The sequence below is a fragment of the Pseudoliparis swirei genome, chromosome 2 (genome assembly GCF_029220125.1).
Source record: "Pseudoliparis swirei isolate HS2019 ecotype Mariana Trench chromosome 2, NWPU_hadal_v1, whole genome shotgun sequence".
NCBI lineage: Eukaryota > Metazoa > Chordata > Actinopteri > Perciformes > Liparidae > Pseudoliparis > Pseudoliparis swirei.
Window position 1 is genome coordinate 10,472,682 of NC_079389.1, and position 22,315 is coordinate 10,494,996.

Below are 22,315 nucleotides of genomic sequence, written 5' to 3' on the forward strand. Positions count from 1 at the left end.
AATGGCTCTGTTCATATCTTCATGTTTATTCATTTATAATCAATGCTTATTATTCAATCTCAAGTGATTATTTATGGAAAAATTTATTTCTTTATACAATTAAAATTTACAGCCAGGGCAAAAATATTAAATTTTTGCTGATAAACCTTCTCTTATGGAACAGACCCACACACATATGCAATTGTTATGTTTTTTTATTGAATAACTCAAACAACTCATATCCACCTCCGAAGAGGACAAATTACCTTTAACGAAATGCTTCCCGGAAATGTACCAGAATACTTAACAAAATGCTTTAATATGGAATACAGCATCTAGCCATATCTGATGCACACACACACACACACACACACACACACACAAACACTGTTATTGACATCTGATATAAAGTTTAAGTGGAGAATGTGTTTTAAACTTCACACATTTTGGCATATCTTTGGGGGTGTAGCATTAAAAGTAAACCAGGTCATCAGCATTTTGCTAATACTCGTCATCATGTGTGGTGTGAAAAAACAGCTGTGCTGTTGTTCAAAATGATTAACTCTTCAACACTGGCGTGTAAAAAAAGATGTCTCCCCATCTGCAAACATATTCATAAAAAAATAAATAACATGGAAAGACACAAACATAAGAACAAAACTCACCCCCAGTATGCCAGACTACTGTATGTTAAAGTAGCATGCTTACACCATAAAGTGGAACGCTTTCATTTGTTGGCTAAACAGAGTGCGTTGTACCGATAGGAGTGTTTTGATATTTCACTGAGTGCCGCTCGATGCAAACATGTAGATGAAGAGAATAAATTGCGCAGGGAAATTCGTAAATAATCAAATTCATAACAAAACTGCATTCACAGAAATCTATCAGGAATTTCCAGTACCAGACAGGCGATGTTCATATCTCCACCATACACACGCACAAACGCACACACACACACACACACACACACGCAGACACACACACTGATGGATGGTGTCTGTTGCATGGCTCCCTTGTTAGTCAGTGTTCGTCGGGATACGGGGCCCCTGTCAAATAGCCGTTGGTCCCGTGATTTTTGTTGGTCCCGTTGGTGCTGCTGCTGCTGCTGCTGTGCTTGTGATTGGGTGGGGGACTGTCATCCTCATCAGAGCCGGATTCAATGTCGCTGCGGTCATCTTTTGACACCTGCAGTGAGAGGGATGGTTGAAGATTACATTTTTCTCATTAAAATTCTTCTGTGGGTTATTATCTGTGGCGGCCATGCGTGGCGATGACACAGATGGGCTTTTGTGTGACAAACCGGGAGCTGTCCTGCCAATCAATATCAGAAAACGGGTTTAAAAAAGCCTTCGAATATTTGTGCAAAGAGACCTCTGAAAATAGCAGGAGTTAATAACTATTTTCATTATTGATTAATCTCCCCATTGTTTTTACGATTTATTGCTTCATTAATTAGTATGTAAAATATCCCCAAAAATTTGCGAAATGCCCATTGCAGTTTCACAGCAGCTGACCTTGTTTTGTTAACGCGCTGATGTTTAGAAGGAATAATGATGACCATGTTCACCATCTTAATTTCTCATGTTAGCATGCGAGCATTAACTAATGACCACTAAACACAAAGTACAGATGAGACTCATGGGAATGCCAATAATTTTGCTCGTATATTGTCACAAACTAAAGTGTTGGCCAAATAGAAAATTACCAAGGTTATTTAAATACTTCCTGAGGGGGACGTGATTTCCGTAAAACAAATTGAAGACAGTCGATCTCATAGTTGTTGAGATATTTCACTAAAAGCCAAAAATGAAAAATGAGGGTGCCAGAGGGAACATCATGGCATCACCAAAGCTATTTGGTATAATTTACTGGGAATCATGACTGTCTGTACTACATTTTGGGGCAATACATACAATGGCTGACATGTATCAGTCTATAGTGAAGTGCGAATTGACCAAAATACTAATATTAGCTATCGCGAATAGCTACAAATTAAATAATTAGGTTACGGTTGATTGACAACCAGGACCAACATGATGAATGCAAATGATTACATGGCTGCGAGAGACATGAAATTAAACTGAGCGTACACCACTTAGATTGAAATGGTCCCCTTTAGGGCTACTTACATGCAACGGATTCCATTTTCCCACCTTGAAGGATGTTGGGTAGCATACATAGAGAGGAGAAAGGGAAAGTCAAAAGTGGCGATTCACAAGACTCCACAGTATCACATGTGCACGAGGAGCGAAACACCCCATCATGCTGAGTGCAGTGACTCACCTTTCCTTTGGAGATGGCTCGGCATGCGGTCTTCACTATGAGGTAGGACCAGAAGGAATGAAGCAGCTGCAGCAGGATCAGAAGAAGGTTGAAGACCCACCAAGACGGGTAGGGCCCTACGATCTCCCAACTCTCGAAGAAGGTCGTATTTAATATCCTTCCATAACAGAGGGAGAAGGATATAAGTACCGTGACATGTTTCATTAGAAAAACAAGGGAAACTTACTCTCTAATTGTGGGTTCTTGTAGGTCCTGCCTGAGGAACAGCTTGACTAAGCCGCGCTCTGCTCCAGCTCTTTGTTTTTCATAAAACATATGCCCTTTAATTATGTATTTGTACCACAATCAGATGTGTGTCTTTGAAAAAGCATTGTGGTTATAGTCCAATATATGTACACAGGATGAATCTTAATGTAATTTAAATAGCATCAAATCTAAATAAAATGTAGGAGAAGAAGCTGCCTGGCTTCACATAACATGCGATCACGATTTCAAGAATTCGTGTTTATTATTTCACTGAGAAAGGTCCTTCCAATGGCGGTCTGTGAATCATCCTCCAGATACTGAAGCCATGGCAACAGCTTTACAGTAGTGACAACTTTACAACTGATCTGGTGTCGGGTCATTACAACACAGTGAAACAAAGGCAAGGAGACAAATTAGTTTCAAATCTGTCTTCCAATGCTGTGCAGACTATGTTGTTTTCTTCAGAAGAGCCCTAATTATTAAAGACTGCAAGAAGACTGTTCGACATGCTGTCAAGGACGAACATGTATTTGTTGTAACTTGGGCCAATATCATCAAGAAGGCTCAGTATAATTGTTTACAACTTGAAGTGCTGATTAAATTATAGCAACACCTCAAAATGATAAAAGATCCTTACAGGTCAAATTAATGTTGATGTTTTAACAATCAGAAGAAATGCTAAAGCAATAACCCCAACACACTGCTTTTCATTCATTGATTTGTTTAGCTTTGGAAAGGTTAAAGCTGCCGTATCCATAGTAACTATTACTTAGCAACAAGATTTTCAGAGATGTGTCTTAACTACAAATCGTTGTGGTGAAAGTAATAAAAATAGATCCCAGATCTTTATGTGATTGGCATGAATTTTCAGGGATGGTATGTCCATGTGCAGAGCATCGTAGACATCGGCTGCTTCAGCTTTTACAGTCTTTGGCTCTCTGCATGTAATGTATTTTATCCAAACTTTATATAAACTCAGTTTAGTCAGCCTTTAGATGGATGCTAATTATGGGAGATAAGAATGAGAATAACACTTACCAGACAGGATAAACTCCTAGCCTGGAACTTATGAAGAGAATTGCAAACATTGCAAACAGGAGGTTGCACAATATCTGACATTTGGCATAGTTGGCCATCTTGGCAGCCTTGATAGAAAAAAAGAAACACTCATTAATCTGATCATACTAGCAACCACTTGAAATACCTTTGCTCAAGTTTACAACAAAGAGTGCATTCAACGCGCACTGTGCCTGTATGATACCATCTGACATCATTTTTAAAACGTACGGCTGTAGTTACATTTAGATAAAATCCTGCTGCTGGTTCATAAAGCACTGACTGGTTTAGGGCCTAAATATATTTGTGATCTGCTGCTACCTTATAAACCAGCCCGACCCCTCAGGTTGTCTGGGGCTGGCCTACTTTCTGTTCCAGGAGTCAGAACTAAACATGTCCACATATATGGAACACAGTCCCTGAAAGCTGCAGGTCTGCTGAGACCCTCAGAGACCCTCAGAGACCCTTAGCTCCTTCAAATCAAGACTTTTCTGTTGGCTGTTGCCTTTAATTGAACCAGATTCAAGGCAATCTCTGCATCTTACAACTGCATTTTATTTCTTTTAGAAGTTTTATTCTATTTTTTAGCCTTTAGTTTAAATTTTTTTAATGAATGTTTTGAAATCTTGTTTGTTTATGCATTATGTTTTGATGCTTTTAATGGTTCTATGTGAAGCACTTTTAATTGCCTTATTGTTTAAATGTGCTATACAAATACATTTTCTTTGCATGAAGATGGATAGTTGAGCAGGTTAAACACACACACACACACACACACACACCTTTGCAAATCTTTCCTTCCGCAGCCCTTTTTTCTCTCACACACCCTCACCTCTATCAGCACGTCGGCTGCGTCGTGGAGACACATGACCAGAGTTCCCACTCGTGCCATGTTGTTCACGTAGGAAAAGGCGATGAGAGAGATTGTTGCAACATGATGCAGGAACATGACCAGGAAATCCTGTGGACACAGTTGCCGAGGAAATGTCACAAAACTAGGGAAAGTCCTGCCTCACGGCGGCTTGAGTCGCTGCTTGAGATACATACTCACAGCATGTCGTACAGTACAATGGAGTCAAAGGGACATGGCTGCTGTCTACAAACACAATAGCTTTGTGTCTTTGCAGTAATGCATAACGTTTTGTTATAAATCTGTACTTTAAAAATGCACCCTACTGATAACTGAATATTAGGAACTACTGTGTCCTATTTTCAAGTCTGCCATTATTCATGATTGAAGTGTGCTTTGCCCAAGTTAGTAGCTTCACATGTGATTCATGTGTGGATCAACATCTCTCAAAATAAAACCTCCGTCTTGCTGAGTACGTCATATGCCACGGTGATTGGCAAGGCTTATGAAAAGATATAAAAAGTTCTGAAAGGCAATCATGAATCATCACTTACACGAACAAACAGCAAGTACGCCTTCGGTGTCCGAGCGCTCATGCACGTTGATGCCATTGTGTGGTTGAGGTATGTGTTCATCTCATGATTGTGTTGCTTTGTGTTGTGTCAAACTGCAATATAGCCCTTTCAAACATATGTTTCAAAGATGTAGTGGGTGAGGGAGGGGGCAAGCAGTTAGGCTGTTGGTGCCTTGGTCAAAGGCACCTCGGCAGTGCCATGGAGGTGAACCGGCACCAGCTACCAGTTATGGTGCTGTGTCCGTGCAGCACTTAAACAAGCCACCCTTCAAAAGAAGGCCTACGTACGTATTATTTACTAAATGCAGAAAAAAATTCCCTGTAACTATAATTATATATCATGTCTTTGGACCCTTATGACCTCAAAAATTAGAAAGCAGTCGTTTATTGTTGGTGGAGCTACTTTCTAATGATTCCATAAACTGTTGGGTAGTTTAATTTATCACAATGCATCATATTTTAGAAGTTTGTCAAATGTTTTGTTTCTAAAATCTTAATTTATCCTTATTTTATCAGACATCTAGGACCCTAGATGTAAAAAAAAATACTACTGGAGTGAAAAGTGTATGTTTTTTGCTGAACTTTGGTAGAATAGAGGTATAAACTGGCATGACATACTCAAGTAAATGCAGTGGTGTATAGTAACAGTAAGTACTTTTTTACTTTATTATAGTTTTTTTTTTGGGTATCTGTACTTTATTACTTATTATATTGTTTATTTTTTTTTACTACTACTTCACTCTACATTTTTCAATGAAAACTTTACTTTTTTCCGATACATTTCGCTGAAATTCTCGTTAAAAGAAAGAATAATCAAAAGAATAATCCGACTGTTGAACACACAACCTGTGCACACCGCAGCAGCAGCCACACCAGCCAGTACGAGGGGTCAGTGATCGTGGTTTCTCTTTTCCGCGTTGCCTCTCTGCCCAGTGATGCTGAGCGCGATAATAGACTTTATTCCACAGGAGCAGCAATGGATGATGCTGAGCAACAACCAAGACCAAAGAACAAACCGGAACCAAATTTTCCGTGAACTTTTCTTTTTTGGGGAGTGAGTTTCTTTCCACCGGATGAAGTGCTCTCTTGCCAAAACGAGAAGCTACGGAGATATGGCACCAAAACAACAACTCAGGAAACAACACAGGGTTACACTAACAAAAAACATTAGAGGTAAAACATTATAATCCCATTTGATAATCCATTAATGTTTAGTTTTGATAATCATCATAGTGTTGTCCCCAGGATTGGAGTACGGCAGATCAGTTTGGCAGGAGAGGAGTCAGGTGCAGGTGTCTGTTGTGAGTGTTGTATTAATTGCTAGCTAATTGCTGGATGGTATTCACATTAATGAGACTAAATAGCGTGAGTGAGTAGACTGATGAGCTGAGTTGATTGAGTGGAGAATTGTTGACATAGAGAATTTGTTGATTTGAGTATAATTAGCTATATAATATTATGCTAATCATTATAATTATATTTATATTATTTTATTTAAAATTATTTTAGTAACGGTCCAGTAATACGATATTTATTTATATTTGTACTGCTACAGAGATACAAGTGCATATTCTACAGAGATACAAATTCAACAGACTGTCAAACTAACGGACAGTGCATGAAACTAAAAACATAAATAGCAAAATAAAACAAACTACTTTGCACAAAACTGTTTGTTGTTTAGTCATGGTTATTAGTAAATCTGTATTAATTCAGAAGTATTTTATTTCAGCTTGGACTACATCGAATGGACTACACCCAAGCTGCAGCTGGAAGATGCCACCAGGTCCAGTTCATCTGCCACCCCAACTAGCTCTATGCAGCAAGCGCATGACAGCGGCAAACAGCATGATGATCGGTGACGCTGTGCTGTTACGAGATGGCTCTGTGTGTGTTGCTGCTGTCTGTGCTTCTGACACACTCCTGCTGCATAGGGGCATGTGAAGCTGCACACTCTACCTGCACTCTACCTGTGAAAGGCCCTGAGCACACTCTACCTGCATCCAGACACACCTAAAGCTAGACACACTTGCATCAGACAGCAACACTGACCTGCAGCTACACTCTGCCTGCACTGTGAAGCACTGCACTCTCTACCAGCAACAGGGGGCCTGTGACCTGCACCAGGCCTGCACTAGGGCCTGACACACCTGCTCATCAGCTGCATCAGGGCCTGTGACTAGCTAGACACACTCACTGCATCAGGGCCACTGACCCTGACACACTCTACCTCAGGGCCTGTGAAGCCACCACCACCCTGCCCCATTCAGCCTGTGCAGGCTCCCGCCTCTCTGCACTGCATGTGAAGCTAGACACACTCTGCACACCATCTGCACTCCTGTGCCATGAAACACTCACCTCCAGCCAGGGGCCAGGCACTTCAGGGCCTGTGAAGCCAGACACTGTGAACCTGCACACAGCCTGTGAAGCCCCACACACTCAACTGGGCACACACTTACCTGCATCTGAGCCTGTGAAGACACACCACCACCTGCTGACCATCAGGCCTGGCCCAGCCCACAAACTCTACCTGCACCAGGGCCTGTGACTACCTACCCTCTACCTGCACCAGGAGCCCCTGACTCTACCTGCACCATCACCCCTGTGAGGGCCTGACACTCTACTAGACAACCCCTGCACCAGGGGGGCCTGTGACACACTCGGTCTGTGCACCTGCATGAAGCTAGACACACTCTACCTGCACTACTCTGGCCTGGCCTGACACACACCCTGCTGCACCAGGGCCTGTGAAGAAGCTAGACACACTCTACCTGCACCATCAGGGCCTGTGAATCAGGGCCTGTGAGCACACCACACCTCTGCCTGCATCAGGACCTGTGACCTGCAGCAGGCACACACCTGACACACTCACCTGTGAAGTCTGTGAAGCTACCTGCATCAGGTCTGTGAGCTTAGACACACTGCACTGCTATACACTCTACCTGGTGACACCTAGCACCATCAGGGCCTGTACTGCCTGCACCACCCTCTACCCCTGCACCTACTCTGACTAGACCCTGCACACCTGCATCCTTACCTGCTGACCAGACCCACCTGGCAACCACTGCACCATACCTGCAACCTAACTGCTCCACACCTCTACCTGCATCAGGGCCTGTGAAGCTAGACACACTGTACCTGCATCAGGGCCTCCTGCATCAGGGCCTGTGCCTGTAGACACACTCACACTGCACCATGGCCACACACTCAAGCCCACCTAGGCCTGCCACACCTGGCCTGTGAAGGCCTGTGAGCGTGGCTCTCAACGCACCAGACACATAGGTGACATCCTCTAAGTCTTCAGTATCGCAGGACTCTTCTTCTTCAGCATCGCAGGACCATTCTTTTGAGATAGATTTTTTAGATTGATATCTTTTTGATTTTGAATCTTTTTTTTTGAATTTAAAGTGTTGATCCTTATTGTTACTTTAGTATTTTTTTTTGTAGTTTTTTCATTTTTTTCATCTGGTTTTTTTTTGTATCTTATATTTTAGTATTTTCCAAGTTAATTTAGCCTTGCCAAAAATTCATATGGCTTGTTTTTTACAGCACCCATTTTTACTAAATTAATAAAATTCATTATTCTTTAATTTTATTTTTTTTTTTTTTTATTACTTAAAAAACTTTACTTTAAAAATTTTACTCAAGTAGTATTACAATTAGAGTAAATGTTACATTCCACCACTGTTTGAAAATGATGATGTCTCTGTGAAATCAAAATCAAGCAGAAAAGAAGATCATCTCAGCTCAACATGATCTTAGCTCAAAGCAACCAGAACAAGTCCAAAACCGAGACAGCATGAGAATGAAGATGAGAAGGAAGAGTAAAGATACAGAATGAAAGCAAGGCGAGAGTGTGCGGGCAGAACATACTGGAATTGGCAGGGGATGCAGAGGACCTCCTCAGTGTAGTACTGTGCATGAAAAAACTGAAAGGAGAAATAAAAACAGACAACATGCCAACAGTCAACAAGGAGATGACAGAGTGAGGGCATACACGGCGTGGAATCATGGGGGCTGCAGTGAGTGCAGTGTTTTTGTGGAGAGGGGAGAGCTGAGGATGGACTGGAGACAGGAGTGAGATCATGGCTGGATAGCATGCAAATGATACTGAATGAACCAAAAGTGTAGCCATTGTCTCAACAAAAAAGAAGGATGAAAGTGGGTTGAAGAATGGTTGTACAAGCTGATCTCAGTTCTTAAAAACAGGTTCCTACCAAGTTGGACCTTTCAAACTGCATTTATAGAACAATGTGCACCATGTGTATGTCGTAAAAGCTTATACTCTGGTTTTAAATTATGAAAGTAAAGTGAAGCGGTTTGCTGGACATACGTTTAAATGGTAAATACGTGAAAGAAAGCAGTTCCATCAATGACATGTAAATACTTGCATGAATGTGCTGTAAAACAAGACACTTTTCCTATTGCGATCAGGATGTATTTGTGTCTGATATAATTTAATAAATCGCAGACTTAACTTGAAATACATCACTACGTAAAGAAAAAACATGAAAGTGAGTCTATTATTTATACTTCTGTGTGATATCTGAGTATTGTCCAACACCATCATGGAACAGATTATAAGTACAATAATTAAACAGAAACAATCCACACCAATAGGTAGGTTTGACAATTTCTGAATGTTTGAAAAAGTGTTAATCCTTTTTGCCCTTGCAGTATTTAGTTATTTCACACATCAGTGAGAATGCACTGAGGCAGAAAACAAATGCTCAGAAGCAAATAGACTGAATATTACAGAGTAATGGCAGTAAGAAATGGACTGTGAAGTAAATATAATGTCTTTTCTTTGACAGAACTAATTAAAGTGGCATAAACAGAACAGAAAGTGACTAAAAGTGACTTTTTGCCTTACAGTAGATCTATTAAAAAACATTAGAGATTTGTGATGTATCTCTTGGTGTGACTTGTAGTCGCTCTTACCTTCCTCCTGATGTCTGTGAATTGGTAAAAGAGTAAGGACAGGTAGAAAGACAGCTCCAGTATATAGTAATAATGGATGTCCACAGTCAGCGGCTGCATAAACACATAAAGCAAAAAGGTTAAAATAAGTATTTGAGAAGTAGGTAGTTTTGGTAATGCAGGTCATCTTGTTGGATTGTGATTACTGAAGATGGGTGCATATAAATACTTTTACCTGGTAAGGGTAGTTGTACCAGCACTCTTTAGTGTTCCAAAGCCATGGAGTCTGCAGAAATGAAATTAGTAACTTAAAAATCACTACTTCTTAACATATACACAGTATATTACTGTGAAAACTCTGGGGACAACGTTGACTGTGTTGTTCGATCCCTGACAAATCTCATATGTTGTATTTTAATATAAAAAATACAACATAGAAAGAGCAAGCTTCATTAACTACAATATTAATGGAGTGTTATTCTGCTCCCACACATACAGTTGGAGTTTAATTCAATTTGTCATTTCAGATCTAACACATGAATATCAATGTGAACTCTGAAACATTAATAATTCCCCTGATGAATTCTGAATGAAATCAAATAAGTTTCAAAATACCGAATGGATGTTATGAGATATATTTATTTTTGATATTTTAAGCTGAATTACAAAGGAACCAAAAAGGATTCATCCCCATGTAAAGTCCAGAATAAAAACACAATGGCATCAGTATGACACCATAGTACATAACAATGTTTTATAAGCAAACAGTGACCCATCAATGTGACACTGAGTTTATGTCTCCTGACATTAATAAATCCCACAGAGACTGCAGCCAGCAGCAAGAATTTCCGGGAAAGTAACGACTTGTTAGTGTTCGTTATGCAACTCTTGTCTCTAGTCTAACAGATTTCTCCCTACTCTGATACCTCAACGATTGCTCTGTTGATTATACATGTATGCGTTTTCATGAATATATGAATGAAATATATGAATATAGTCAATTATTTCAGAAATATTTAGCTGGCACATTGGAAAAATTATCACAATTCCTAAACTTCTTCAACTGTGGTTTAAACTTTACAAAAAAAGGAAAGCTGTTATACTGAGAGTGCTTGAATGCTGTACTGTCCTGAATCCCTTGGAGAGATTACAACGACACTTTGGTAACATTATCGATTTTCACAAAACGTTCAGTATGAAAAATGTTGTGCTTTTGAGTTATTATGTTTGTGAGAAATGTTAGCATACTAATGTTCTTGCTTGCTCACACAGTGGATAAACTCTTCCCAAAAAGACAGCGTTGCAGTTTTGTGTCTTAGAAACAAAAAACAAGTAAGCGTGTGACAAACGTACAGTAACCTTATGGTCATTCTGTTCCATATATTAAAGTCTATTTATATGGATATGAATCACATCAATGTCAAATGTAGCTAGAGCATGCTTTTGTAGAAGGATAATTGAAGCAGGACATGGTTTCAAAGGCCAATCAGAGCCTGGAAGCAGCCCAATCTCAATATTATTAAGAAGATTATAAAATAAGATTTAACTTTTAACATGCAGCGTCTTTAACTCCCTCTGAAGATGCATTCTTAATGTATGTAACATTTACAAATAAACAGTTAACAGGTATCTATAGTCATTTTTTAAATGTTTTTTTTAAGTAACGTTGACCTAACCATTGCAATTGCACCCATGCCAGGGATAGCACAAATTAATTCTTCCAGCAGCAGAAGGACACGATCAAAAGAAAGACTAATCGTCACTGAGTGCAACATCTTTGTTTAAAATTAATCACAGCATTATTTAGCATTGGTAATATTTGTCAACTACTCCCCCTTTCCTTGTTAGATCCATTTTTAATTAACCCTGTTTGGCTTTATTAAAAATAGCCTTCACAAAATTAGTCCCTTCAGGGCTCCAGACTGCGACCAAATGGTCGCATTTTGCGCCTAAAATTAGACACAGTGCGAGTAAATTTTTCATCAACTCGCGCATGCGCGACCAGTAAATTAGCAGATTTTTTTGTTTTTGTTATTCAATATTTTTGTTGCTGACAAACTTGTTCTACACTTCAGCCCACTATAGTTAGCGGTAATGCCTGAATGACTGGTTTGCTAACCGACATTAACTCCAGAAGAAGAAGAAAGGAGACGAAAACCGAAGAAGAAGGCTGGCCTGTGTGTGAGAGGGGGGGGGGGGGCTAATGTGTGAAAAGAGGCGCACCGCAGCGGAGGGCCGCAGAGTGAGAGGACCACGAGGGGATCCTCACGCACCGAGCGGCGTCCCCGTCCCCCGAGTTGAATCTCTGGGTCAACTCAGCCGACTCTCACATGTCTGCCCCTATAGACTGATGCTCACGGTAAACGCATTCGATCGGGAGCGCGCGAGGGTTTTGATAAAGTTAGCGGAAGGATTTAAGTGACAACATCCGGTTTTGCAAAGTTAGCGGAAAGAACCACGTGAAACAACATCCGTTTTTCAAAATAAGATGTCGACAAATCATACACGAACATATAAAAGTAAACAATGAACTGATTTTGTATCTTTATAGATAGTTTCTGTGATTTAGCTTAAATTATGATAACATTAAAACATTTTTACTGGACCAAGGAAGAGTTTATAAAAATTAGTCAGTCTATTGTATGTTAAGAAAAGTCCTGTATATAGATTTCCCCAAGAGTTCCAGGAAATGAATAATGCAGATGTGTTCCATACATATCTGAAATCCCCTACAACAGCAATCAAACAATTTTAATGTATCAATTAGGACATTTTTCAAAGTAAAAGTCCTAAATGTTGAAAGAAATCGGTAATTTATTTAATGTTTGAGTTGCTTTATATATGTATTTCCTCATAGTCCTAGGCAATAATGCTACACAATAAATAGAATGCTTCAATCAACACCGTGATCGGTATTATCGGATCGGAAGATACTGATTTCGGTGATCGGTATTATCGGTGATCGGCAGATACTGATTTCAGTGATCGGTGATCGGCACCAAAAACCTGATCGGTGCATCTCTAGAAACCAACAAATGTTTTGATTGGCCACATCGAAGTGCAACATGCACATGCTCAAGGTATGTTTTCTCTTAAAATATGTTTAAACTCAATACAGTAACTTCTGAAGAGTTCTCTGTTGTGAATGTTTTGCAGTTCATGAAGGCAAACAGGCATAAGATTGTATATTGTCAAATTATTTATCAGTAATACAGTAAAAATGATGGGAAAACTTTGCAAGTCGATTTATAGTGTGCGCCCCTAAATTTTCTGCTTGCGCCCCTAAAATTTTAAGTTAGGGGCCACTGTGCTCCTAGTAAAAAAAGTTAGTCTGGAGCCCTGCCCTTACCTCAGAACAATCATTTTACAAGCCAGTCCTATGACGCACTAACTATGCCAGAAACCACATGATTTTCATGCTTTCCACGCTCTTCCATGTGCTGTAGAAAATGGGTTCAACGCTCAGTGACTCATAATAACTTTTAAGAGTCATGACAGCAGGATGTTGCTCATTTTCTCTCAAAGGAAAACTTACCTTTTTAAGGAAACGCACTCCATAGGTAAATATGTATAGATAGAATGTAAATCTCCACCTGAAAGACACAAATAAAAGAACAAAATTAATATAAAACTCAAAATGCTCAACAATTGTCTTAATTACATTTTCTGTACATGTGTTTTGCAATCTTAACTTTCGTTTTTGCTCATAAAGGTAGTGTTTTTTAGTAGGCCAGCAGCTAAAAGGGAATGAACCCTACCAGTGTTTTTTCTTTCTCTTTTCCACTTAGATTTTTTAGAGTTAATTAGAGAGAAAATCACAGTGTTGCAAATTGGTATATGCTAAGACCAATTTGTAGAGAATAATACAGCTGCGTCACATCTTGAAGTCACATAATTAACAATATTAACAATACCAGGAGATGTGTTCATGAACACAACTTATTCTGTATAATACATTACTTATGCCACTGTGTCCCTTAGTGTAGCACACTGTTGCACACGTTGTGTTTCTCATGCCTTTCATCCAAATTATGAAGTTGTGTGAGCCTCTCTTCCTTCCCCACATCTGCAGTCAGGGGTGAGTCACTAAAAATGGGACATAACTGCCTTCCCAATAGTGAGGTCTGGGGGCAAAGACAAGACACCCACAGTGTCCCAGCCCATCTTGACATGCTCTGTGTTTTATATGACCCTGCATATGATTGACAGTGGCAACAGTAGTTACCCAACACAAAGTGAGCATGAGGCTTGAGCTTAAAGACAGAAAAAAGGGACACTTCACTGACCCCTTGCTGAGCAGGGAGGTGTGAATGTATACTCAACTTAAAACAGTCAGCACCTGGGAGAAAGGATTCAAGACGGGCCAGCTAGCAAGCCCCATCTTTTTATACACACACATATAGATACTGCATATACTTTATTATTTAATTTTCTTAAATGTAATATGTCCTGCTCGGCTATTTTATTGTATCGTATATATTGTGCATTTTTCCCATATTTAATATTAATATGTTTATTCTTACTCTGTAACCTCAAAACAAGCATGATTTCTGTGACATGGAAGAAAACATCATGTGACAGAAGCTGCATAAGCTCATGTGTCAGACAAGGTTTTGCATACTTCGGAGGTTTTGCCTTGTGGTCCTCGTATCAAACACATATTGACAGCCACATACTGCAAACACAACATGACACAAACACTCAAAACGAGAGCAGGATAAAGCAGTTTCTCAGTTCAGGCACATCCATCAGAGAGTCGTTTGATGTTCTTTCAAGATATCCAGTGTAACTCCTGAATTAGTGCTTGAGAACATTAAAGCATGTTAACACAAGGCCCGTGGAAGCCGTCATTTACTGCTTTTTGTGCTTGGTCAACAGAATTGTAAAACCAAATTAATTGGACGAGTCTACCTGGCACACTGGTTCATCAAGCCTGCGACAGTCTTTTTCAAGTCCTGTCGAATCGCTGCTCTATCTATATAATCACTATGCTTCCAGAGAATACTTTATATCTTCTCCAAAGCCGAGCACTGATGTTTTTTTTGTATTCAAATTTGTTATAAAGCAATATGAGCTATATATATTTGTCATGTGTTATCGTACATGATGCCATCCTTTCATAGCTTAGTTATACATTACCTTCACGATACTCAATGAGACAGTGGGTTTAAAACTAGGACAGATCCAGTGATCACTATTAAATCAAACATACCTGTTTGGACAACGTATCACTTTAGGGAAATTATTGGGGGACCAACTGTGATTTGATCCAAAAACTCAATGGTGAAATGATTTGTTTAATTTCATGGTGTTTAAAAATGCTGATTTTGTGTTAAAAGAATATTTCATTTTGCCGTCTTTGGGTTGAACCGTGGAGTGACCTGAAGCGTCCTCTCTCTGCTGCTTGTCTTTACTAAATGCATCAGAGCATCCCCACAGGTGCTCCTAATAAGCAACACTGATTGCTGCTGCTGCTGCACTCTGGGAACTGTAGTCTCACACAGCTAGGCCCTCAGATTCAGCTCAACAATGAGTCTGGCTTTCTTCTAAATAAAATAATAAAAAGGAGCTCATGCCGGCTAATTCCATGTCACTTCTTCAGGTGGGTAGTCAGAAACTGTCGGATGGTTCAACATAACAATTGGTCATGAAGCTAATGCTTTGATCAAAATCCAGTTGCGTACAAGCCTTGATATATTCCTTCTTTGCTATTAAATCATCAGTAACACCTCCTTCACTCTTCAGGCAGTAATATTTGTCCCTTCCACCTTTGTGTACTGGTGTGATATGGTTTGATTACCTGATTTCAAATTGCTTGAATAAAAAAGCGTGTTAATAGACAGCTATTTTATTGTGGTAGAAGACTGTATACCTTATCAAAGGAAAAAAAAAGTGCTGTGCCTTTCCACTCTCAAGAACACACGTTAATGGCTCATCTCTTAGTGGTCCTAAGCATCATAACATCTGCTGAACACAAACATGCTGATTACTTGTTAGCTTGGTCTCTACGGAGCTGCTTCTGGGGAGGTGTGGGTATCGTTTGGGTTTTTTCCGATACCGGTGCTAAACCGGTACTTTTAAAACGATACCGGTGCCAAAACGGTGCCTGAACCGATATTTTTTTTTTTAAACGCACAATGAGGACATTAAAAACCTCTTTGGCCATATTCCCTGTAGAAGCCGTTATCATGGAGCACTGACAAACAACGGATATCAGACTGTTAACATACACAATATATGTTCTCCATTATATGTGATATGTATTGTCATGTGCAGACGTTATAGGGTTAATCCTGTCACTGTTTTGATGGGCAAAGAGAACAACCAATCAGAGGTACTGAAGATGACACGTGACAAATAAAGTTTTGCTTCTGACAGAGAGTTCCACTGAAACAAAGTGACGCCCCACGGTCTTTATTCCTCCGTCCTTATATTCCCGGTAACACCGGGTATACAGCCGGGACCGCTGGACATCAACACATCTGCTAGCAGACTGTCACGCTCGTAGCTCGTGCTAGCTACGAGCTAGCTTAAGCATTCAAGATTCAAGATTCAAGATTCAAGATGTTTTATTTGTCACATACACACACAGGGTGTGCAGTGAAAAAAAAAGCAGCAATGCTCAGCAGGAATGCAGCAAACACACAAGTACACACTATTTACAATAAAACAAACACAATATTTAGTAGTGTGTGTGTGTGTGTGTGTGTGTGTGTGTGTGTGTGCCTAAGGTTATAATAAAAAAAAAGGTTAAAAAAAAATTGAAAATATTCATCTATTCAATTATATAGTTTGAGGTTATCCTGTTTGTGGTTGTGTGTTGTGTTGTTTTGTTTTGGTTTTGGCTTTAGTCTTAGTTTTTTTTCATTTTTTGATTTTGTTTTTCGTTTTATATTTTATGTTGTATTGTATGAACTTATGTGTTGTGCTGCTTGTGGACAGTGGGCTGCTGTTGTGCTTGTAGGACACTTCTTGGAGGAGGGCTGGTTATAATGGCTAATTTATTATTTCTTGGCCTACTTTTATGAATGCAAGACTTGCAGTCAACGTTACGGTACTAATCTGAGTTCAGGCTGCTCGTCATAATCGGTCTCCACGTGTTCAGGGGGACCGGTGACGGTCTCCCCATCGCGCCCAGCCTGACTCTGGTGTGCTCGACACGGGCTCACGTAGTCACACACGGCCAGGGTTGCCAGGTCTGTGTGACAAAACCAGCCCAGTAACCAGCCCAATATCAGAACTCAAAATATGCGGCGCGTGCAAGACGGAGATCGGAGTAGTGTTAACGCGACACGTAGAGACAGAATGACATGCTGCTGTAGAGATGACCAACAACAGACGGATTGGAAGCTCATTCTGCACATGCGTTAAATGAGTTACAAAAAATTAACTAATTAATCCTGTAATTTAATCATAACGCGTTAACGCGTTATTTTTCACAGCACTAATATATATATATATATGGTTCTTTGAAATAAGTTTTTTTGAGAAATCATAGGTTAGGGCACTTATAAGCTAGATAGCTTCAGCCTCGACCCTTTCGGTCAGCCACTTTCTTCTTTTGTTGAATTCTGATTGTTGTATATTTTGCTGATCGAAATAAACTAAACTAAAATAAACTAAACTAAACTAAACTAAGGGGTTAAAAGGGCCCCATTTGTGAATCCCACAGAACCAAACCCACCCCGGGATGGGGTGTAGGAGTAATCACACGAGGTGATTCTCGCCAAACCGTCCCACCCCGTTGGGGAGGTAGGCGATTCATAATCATACTCGCCTATGAATCGCTCCTCCCGTGTAGGCGATTCTGAACCGCCTATCGCCCACCGCTCCTGTGAGATTCACAAATCCCTGCTGCTTTGCTGGAAATCACTTCTACTTACAGACTCTGGTTCGGGGCTCCGTGACGTCACTAGCACCAAAGTGCTTAGATGTCACGTGACAATGTTTCCATGGTGACGGACAAGGTCGCGGAGATCGAAGGCACTGCGCGGATGTATGTGCTGATCTGGAGTCAGTTTGGTAGGATTTGGGTATAAATAAATTATTTCATTTAAAATATGGATTTTTATTTAAAGATATCCATGTAATTTGCATGCAAAATAGGTCTACCCGAACCAGCGGACAAAAAATTCAACCCGCGGCACCACTTCAAAAGTAGCCCAATTCCGCGGGAAAACCGCGGACCTGGCAACACTGCACACGGCGCAGCCTCCGCTGTCAAAGTTAAATGATAGGCTATCGTAACCTGCTGACAGGGCGGAGTCACCAGAGAAGTTCACAACAATAGTTTTTTTCAATTTTAATCGGCTCAGGCACCGGAAAGAAGCACCGAAATGTGCGTTGCGTTTCGGTCCGGTTAATACCGGTTTGTATTGGAACCGGTACCATATTGGCACCGGGTTTCGGTACCCAACCCTAGGTGTGTTGGTATAAAGTCACGAAAATCATACACCAACATATTGAGAAAAGGAAGAGCAGCAATGAGGTTATTAGAAATCTCAGCTGAAACTAAAAGCATGTTTCCATTTTTTTTAGAATCAACTGGAAAGTGTAAATATTGTATCTGATGAAAGTAAAGGGGAGAAATGGAAAATTAAGGATAAAAAGAATAGGGCAATCATTTTAAAAAATATATATTTTGTAAAACTATTAAAATAAGGCATAAGCATTTATCACCGAAACAGCAAAAACAGCCAACCGCCGGTTAGCGTAGCTTAGTACAAAGAATATAAAACTGTAGAAAATGGCTCTACCTAAAGGTACAAAACACATCTAACAGCATTGCTAAAGCTCACTCACACAATATATTTTGCTTGTTTGAACTATACTAAAAAGCAAGTGTTACAATAATATCTACAAATAAGAGCAGGGATTCTCTGGTAAAACTGCATTTATTTTGGCATCTAGTCTTTTATTAAGGCTTTACATAAAATTCATTATAACTTAATAACTTCTGCCACCGTGGTGAAATAATACTACTGGTTCTACTGATTTTCTCTTCCATTGTTCTTAAATAATTTCTTGCAAAGCACCTGTTTAAAAAAAGTTTTAGAAAGATTTCAGCTGCTCTATTTAAAAAGAAAAAAGAAAAAAAGAGGTTACTGTAGAGTTCTTGTAGCCCAAAAAAAATCAATACAAAATCGATACATGAACTTGTTGGAATATTCCTTTTCTGTACATCTCAGAAAAAGAGAGGCAGTAACAATAGCTGGTAAACAAACTCCATGAGGAGTCTTCATTATTTCCGGATCAAATGTGTCTGCTACATACTCTCTGTTTGCAGAACGAAAAGAATAGACACCAGATAAGCCGTCCTGTCGTCTGAGGGACGAAGAATGCTATCAGTCTGCAACAGCTGTGCATGAGAGCCTAATTAGAAATCCCAGCTGGAAGGACCCCGTTGGGAGAGTTGCACTGTCAGCAACTGAGACAGACAACCTGGCCAGACTATTGCAAAGCCCAATATTGTCTCAGCAGTCAGTTATGGTGCACGCAGATTACACATTTGGTACAGTTGTTGCTGAAACATATTGAATTCCAGAAAACGACCCTCAAACAGGCTCACGCGCATATTATAGAGGAGGACGAACTCAGGCTCTTCTGGTGTGTAAGAAAGCAGGTTTGCTGCTCTGTGAGGTTTTAATTAGAGTCCAGTGTTTTTTGTATCAGCGAGCCGGGTTCTCCTGAGTGAGCAGCAGCCTCGGGCGAAGTGGAAGATGTAAGGTTCCCCGTGTCTCAGACCGACAGATCGGCTCTTTTGTGTCAGACATGACTCTGCTCTGACAGCCCCACTCGCTTGTTGGCCTTTAACATCACACTGCTAAGTGACTACAATCTCCCTGATGGCAAACACTCTAATGCAGATGAGCCGGCTCTCCGTTACAGCCCAAGTGGGTTTGTTGGTTGGCAGTGGGACACATTTCACAGCAGCACCGGCATTCGAGCCACGATAAGTCATGAAAGATACAGGTTCCCCGAAACTGAAGCACCATCATAAGGACCGTACCAGAAAGGACGTTTCTGTTTGTCCTTGGAGCTGAAACGATTAGTCGATCGATCGGTGAGTCAATCGGCAGAACATTAATCAGCCACTTTGATAACTCATTTATTATTTCAGGCATTTTTCGAGCAAAAACGCTGAACATCAAATGTGAGGACTTGCTGCTTTTCTCTCTTCTTTTTTTACATTGTGAACTGAATAACTTTGTGATAGAAACTATGCAATATAGCAATAAGCAATAAGCAATATAGAGACACCACTCAGGAATTGTAATGGCCATTTTAACACAAATGTTCCACATTTTGTAGATAAGTCAATGAAGATGAATTTATGATTCATGAAAGGTGATAGGTCACTTCTACATTACTGTTGCCGTTAAGTAAAATATGCTGTTTAAAACAAAAAAATAGCTTTTGAGCAGCTATTTCCATACAATAGGAAACTTAACTTGCAGAAACATGAAACTTCACTGAACATCATGCTTTACTCCAGTCACATTATGGAAAAGTGATAAAGCATTGCAGCCTATTTAAATCTGTTTGCCGTTAAAAGGGATTTGCCTTACATGCTTTCACAGAACCGGGTGAGAGTGCTGGGCTTCGCCTGGTTCCGACGTTGTCTGAACCAGCGCTGGATGGTCCGCACATCCCAGTCGAGCTGTTTGGACAGGCCCTCCAATCTCTTCTCGTCTGGATGCTGGAAAACACAAGATCAACTTGATATCTTAGTTTTCATTGTGGCCCAAATTTCACAAGACCAAGCATTATAAATAATGAAAATAATGAAGAGAACACATGCACCACCTTGGTTATAGCAGTGAACACCTTCTCCAGGATCGCGTTGGGCTGGGCTTTTTGTGGCCCGTTGGTTTGGATCTTCAGGCCCATGGCACATGGTCTTGCTATAAACCTGCAATAAAAATATCATAATACATTTCTATATCAACGCATATACATTATCTTTGAGGTTAATTAAATGTGAATTGTTCATATTTAATGATGGGGACACCAGGCATGCAATCGGCTGGAAGGTCAAATCCTTATCCATGAATTCTTTACAGGAGTTATCTGTATCTGCTGGTTCCCAATTCTTCTTTTACACACTGGGACACGACAATGTTTTGACCACAGGTCGTCTTGGGGGAAGACAAATTGCAGTTGAAACAGTGACATTAGAATAAAGGAACAATTGGGACACAGCGGTGTGAAGATATTTGTTGTTGTCGTTTTGACTCAAAGCATCTGGCATTATAATCCACTTTACAAATGATGTGCAGTCTGTTGATTTCTGATTCCGTATGGTATAACACATTCATTACACTTGTTATAGAGCAACTCAAAGTTATTAACTATGGAAATGAACAATATATATATATATATATATAAATATAATATATATATATATATATTGTTCATATCCATATAGAGCAACTCAAAGTTATTAACTATGGAAATGAACAATATATATATATATAAATATATATGTATATATATTGTACATATATATGAACAATATTTATATATATATATTGTTAATTTCCATAGCCAATAATTTTGAGTTGCTCTCTTTATTTTAACACACTATATTCGCAGAGGTAAATACTTAACACGAGTGAGGAGTTTATTGGGGGAATTTAAGGCCTCACTCACTGCTCCCTCAAGATATTTCGGACCCTATGTAACGTATTGTTGTGACAAGCCTGGCTCTGTGCTTTACTGCATGCTGACGACTGTCCAACACTAGTCACAGATAAGACGATGCAACATGCACCAGATCATAACTGGAGCAGCTCGGTTTAAACAGACCAGTCCCAAGAGCTCGAGTGTTTGTAGAGATGGGGGTTCGAGTTGAGAGGACAGGTATGGCAACTTGGCTGCACTGTGTGCTCCGAAGAGATGCATCAAATGCAGCCAGCGCGTGATGCTGCAGGCCTGCACAGAGTACGATGATCACCCGTGGTGATGTGTGTGCTAACCAGATAAGATGCCATTGTTTAGATAACAGACAAACGTGGAACGCGGGGCCGTGCTGCATCATTCTCCCCGGAGCGTTTCCTCCACACAACAAAACCCCCCGACCGCAATGCCACCTGGATGATCCGCGTGCGCTCGGACTCACCTTTCAAAAACCAGGCGGATCATAAAGATGCAGAATGCTAAAGGACACGCCAGATAGAGATCCTCCGCTTGCGGAAACGTCGCTTCATCTGTGTTTTTAAAGTCAGCCCAGGTTACATTGTGCGGGAGCCAGAACCGCTCGTTCCAAAACCACACCAAAATACCGGCCATGTCTCCTTGCAGCAGACACCGTGACCGGGCGCGGGGGAGAGGAAAGAGAAATCGATGGCCCGCTGTATCCCGGAGGTCTCTCGCCGGCGATCTGACCGTGCAGGCTGATGTTGAGA

At 40.3% G+C, this 22,315-nt stretch overlaps 1 protein-coding gene across 1 annotated transcript; it reads right to left on the bottom strand.

The window, feature by feature from the left end:
- Window positions 1-176: 176 nt before the first annotated feature.
- On the bottom strand, window positions 177-22,207 carry cers6 (ceramide synthase 6). Its single transcript, XM_056424154.1, has 11 exons — window positions 22,030-22,207; window positions 20,715-20,820; window positions 20,477-20,607; window positions 13,444-13,501; window positions 10,144-10,194; window positions 9,930-10,022; window positions 4,397-4,525; window positions 3,547-3,653; window positions 2,263-2,419; window positions 2,109-2,132; window positions 177-1,164 (listed from the first exon to the last, which is right to left on the bottom strand). Exons 1-11 carry the CDS (start codon window positions 22,197-22,199, stop codon window positions 1,000-1,002), a joined length of 1,191 nt encoding a protein of 396 aa, XP_056280129.1. The 5' UTR covers window positions 22,200-22,207; the 3' UTR covers window positions 177-999.
- Between the last annotated feature and the right edge of the window lie 108 nt (window positions 22,208-22,315).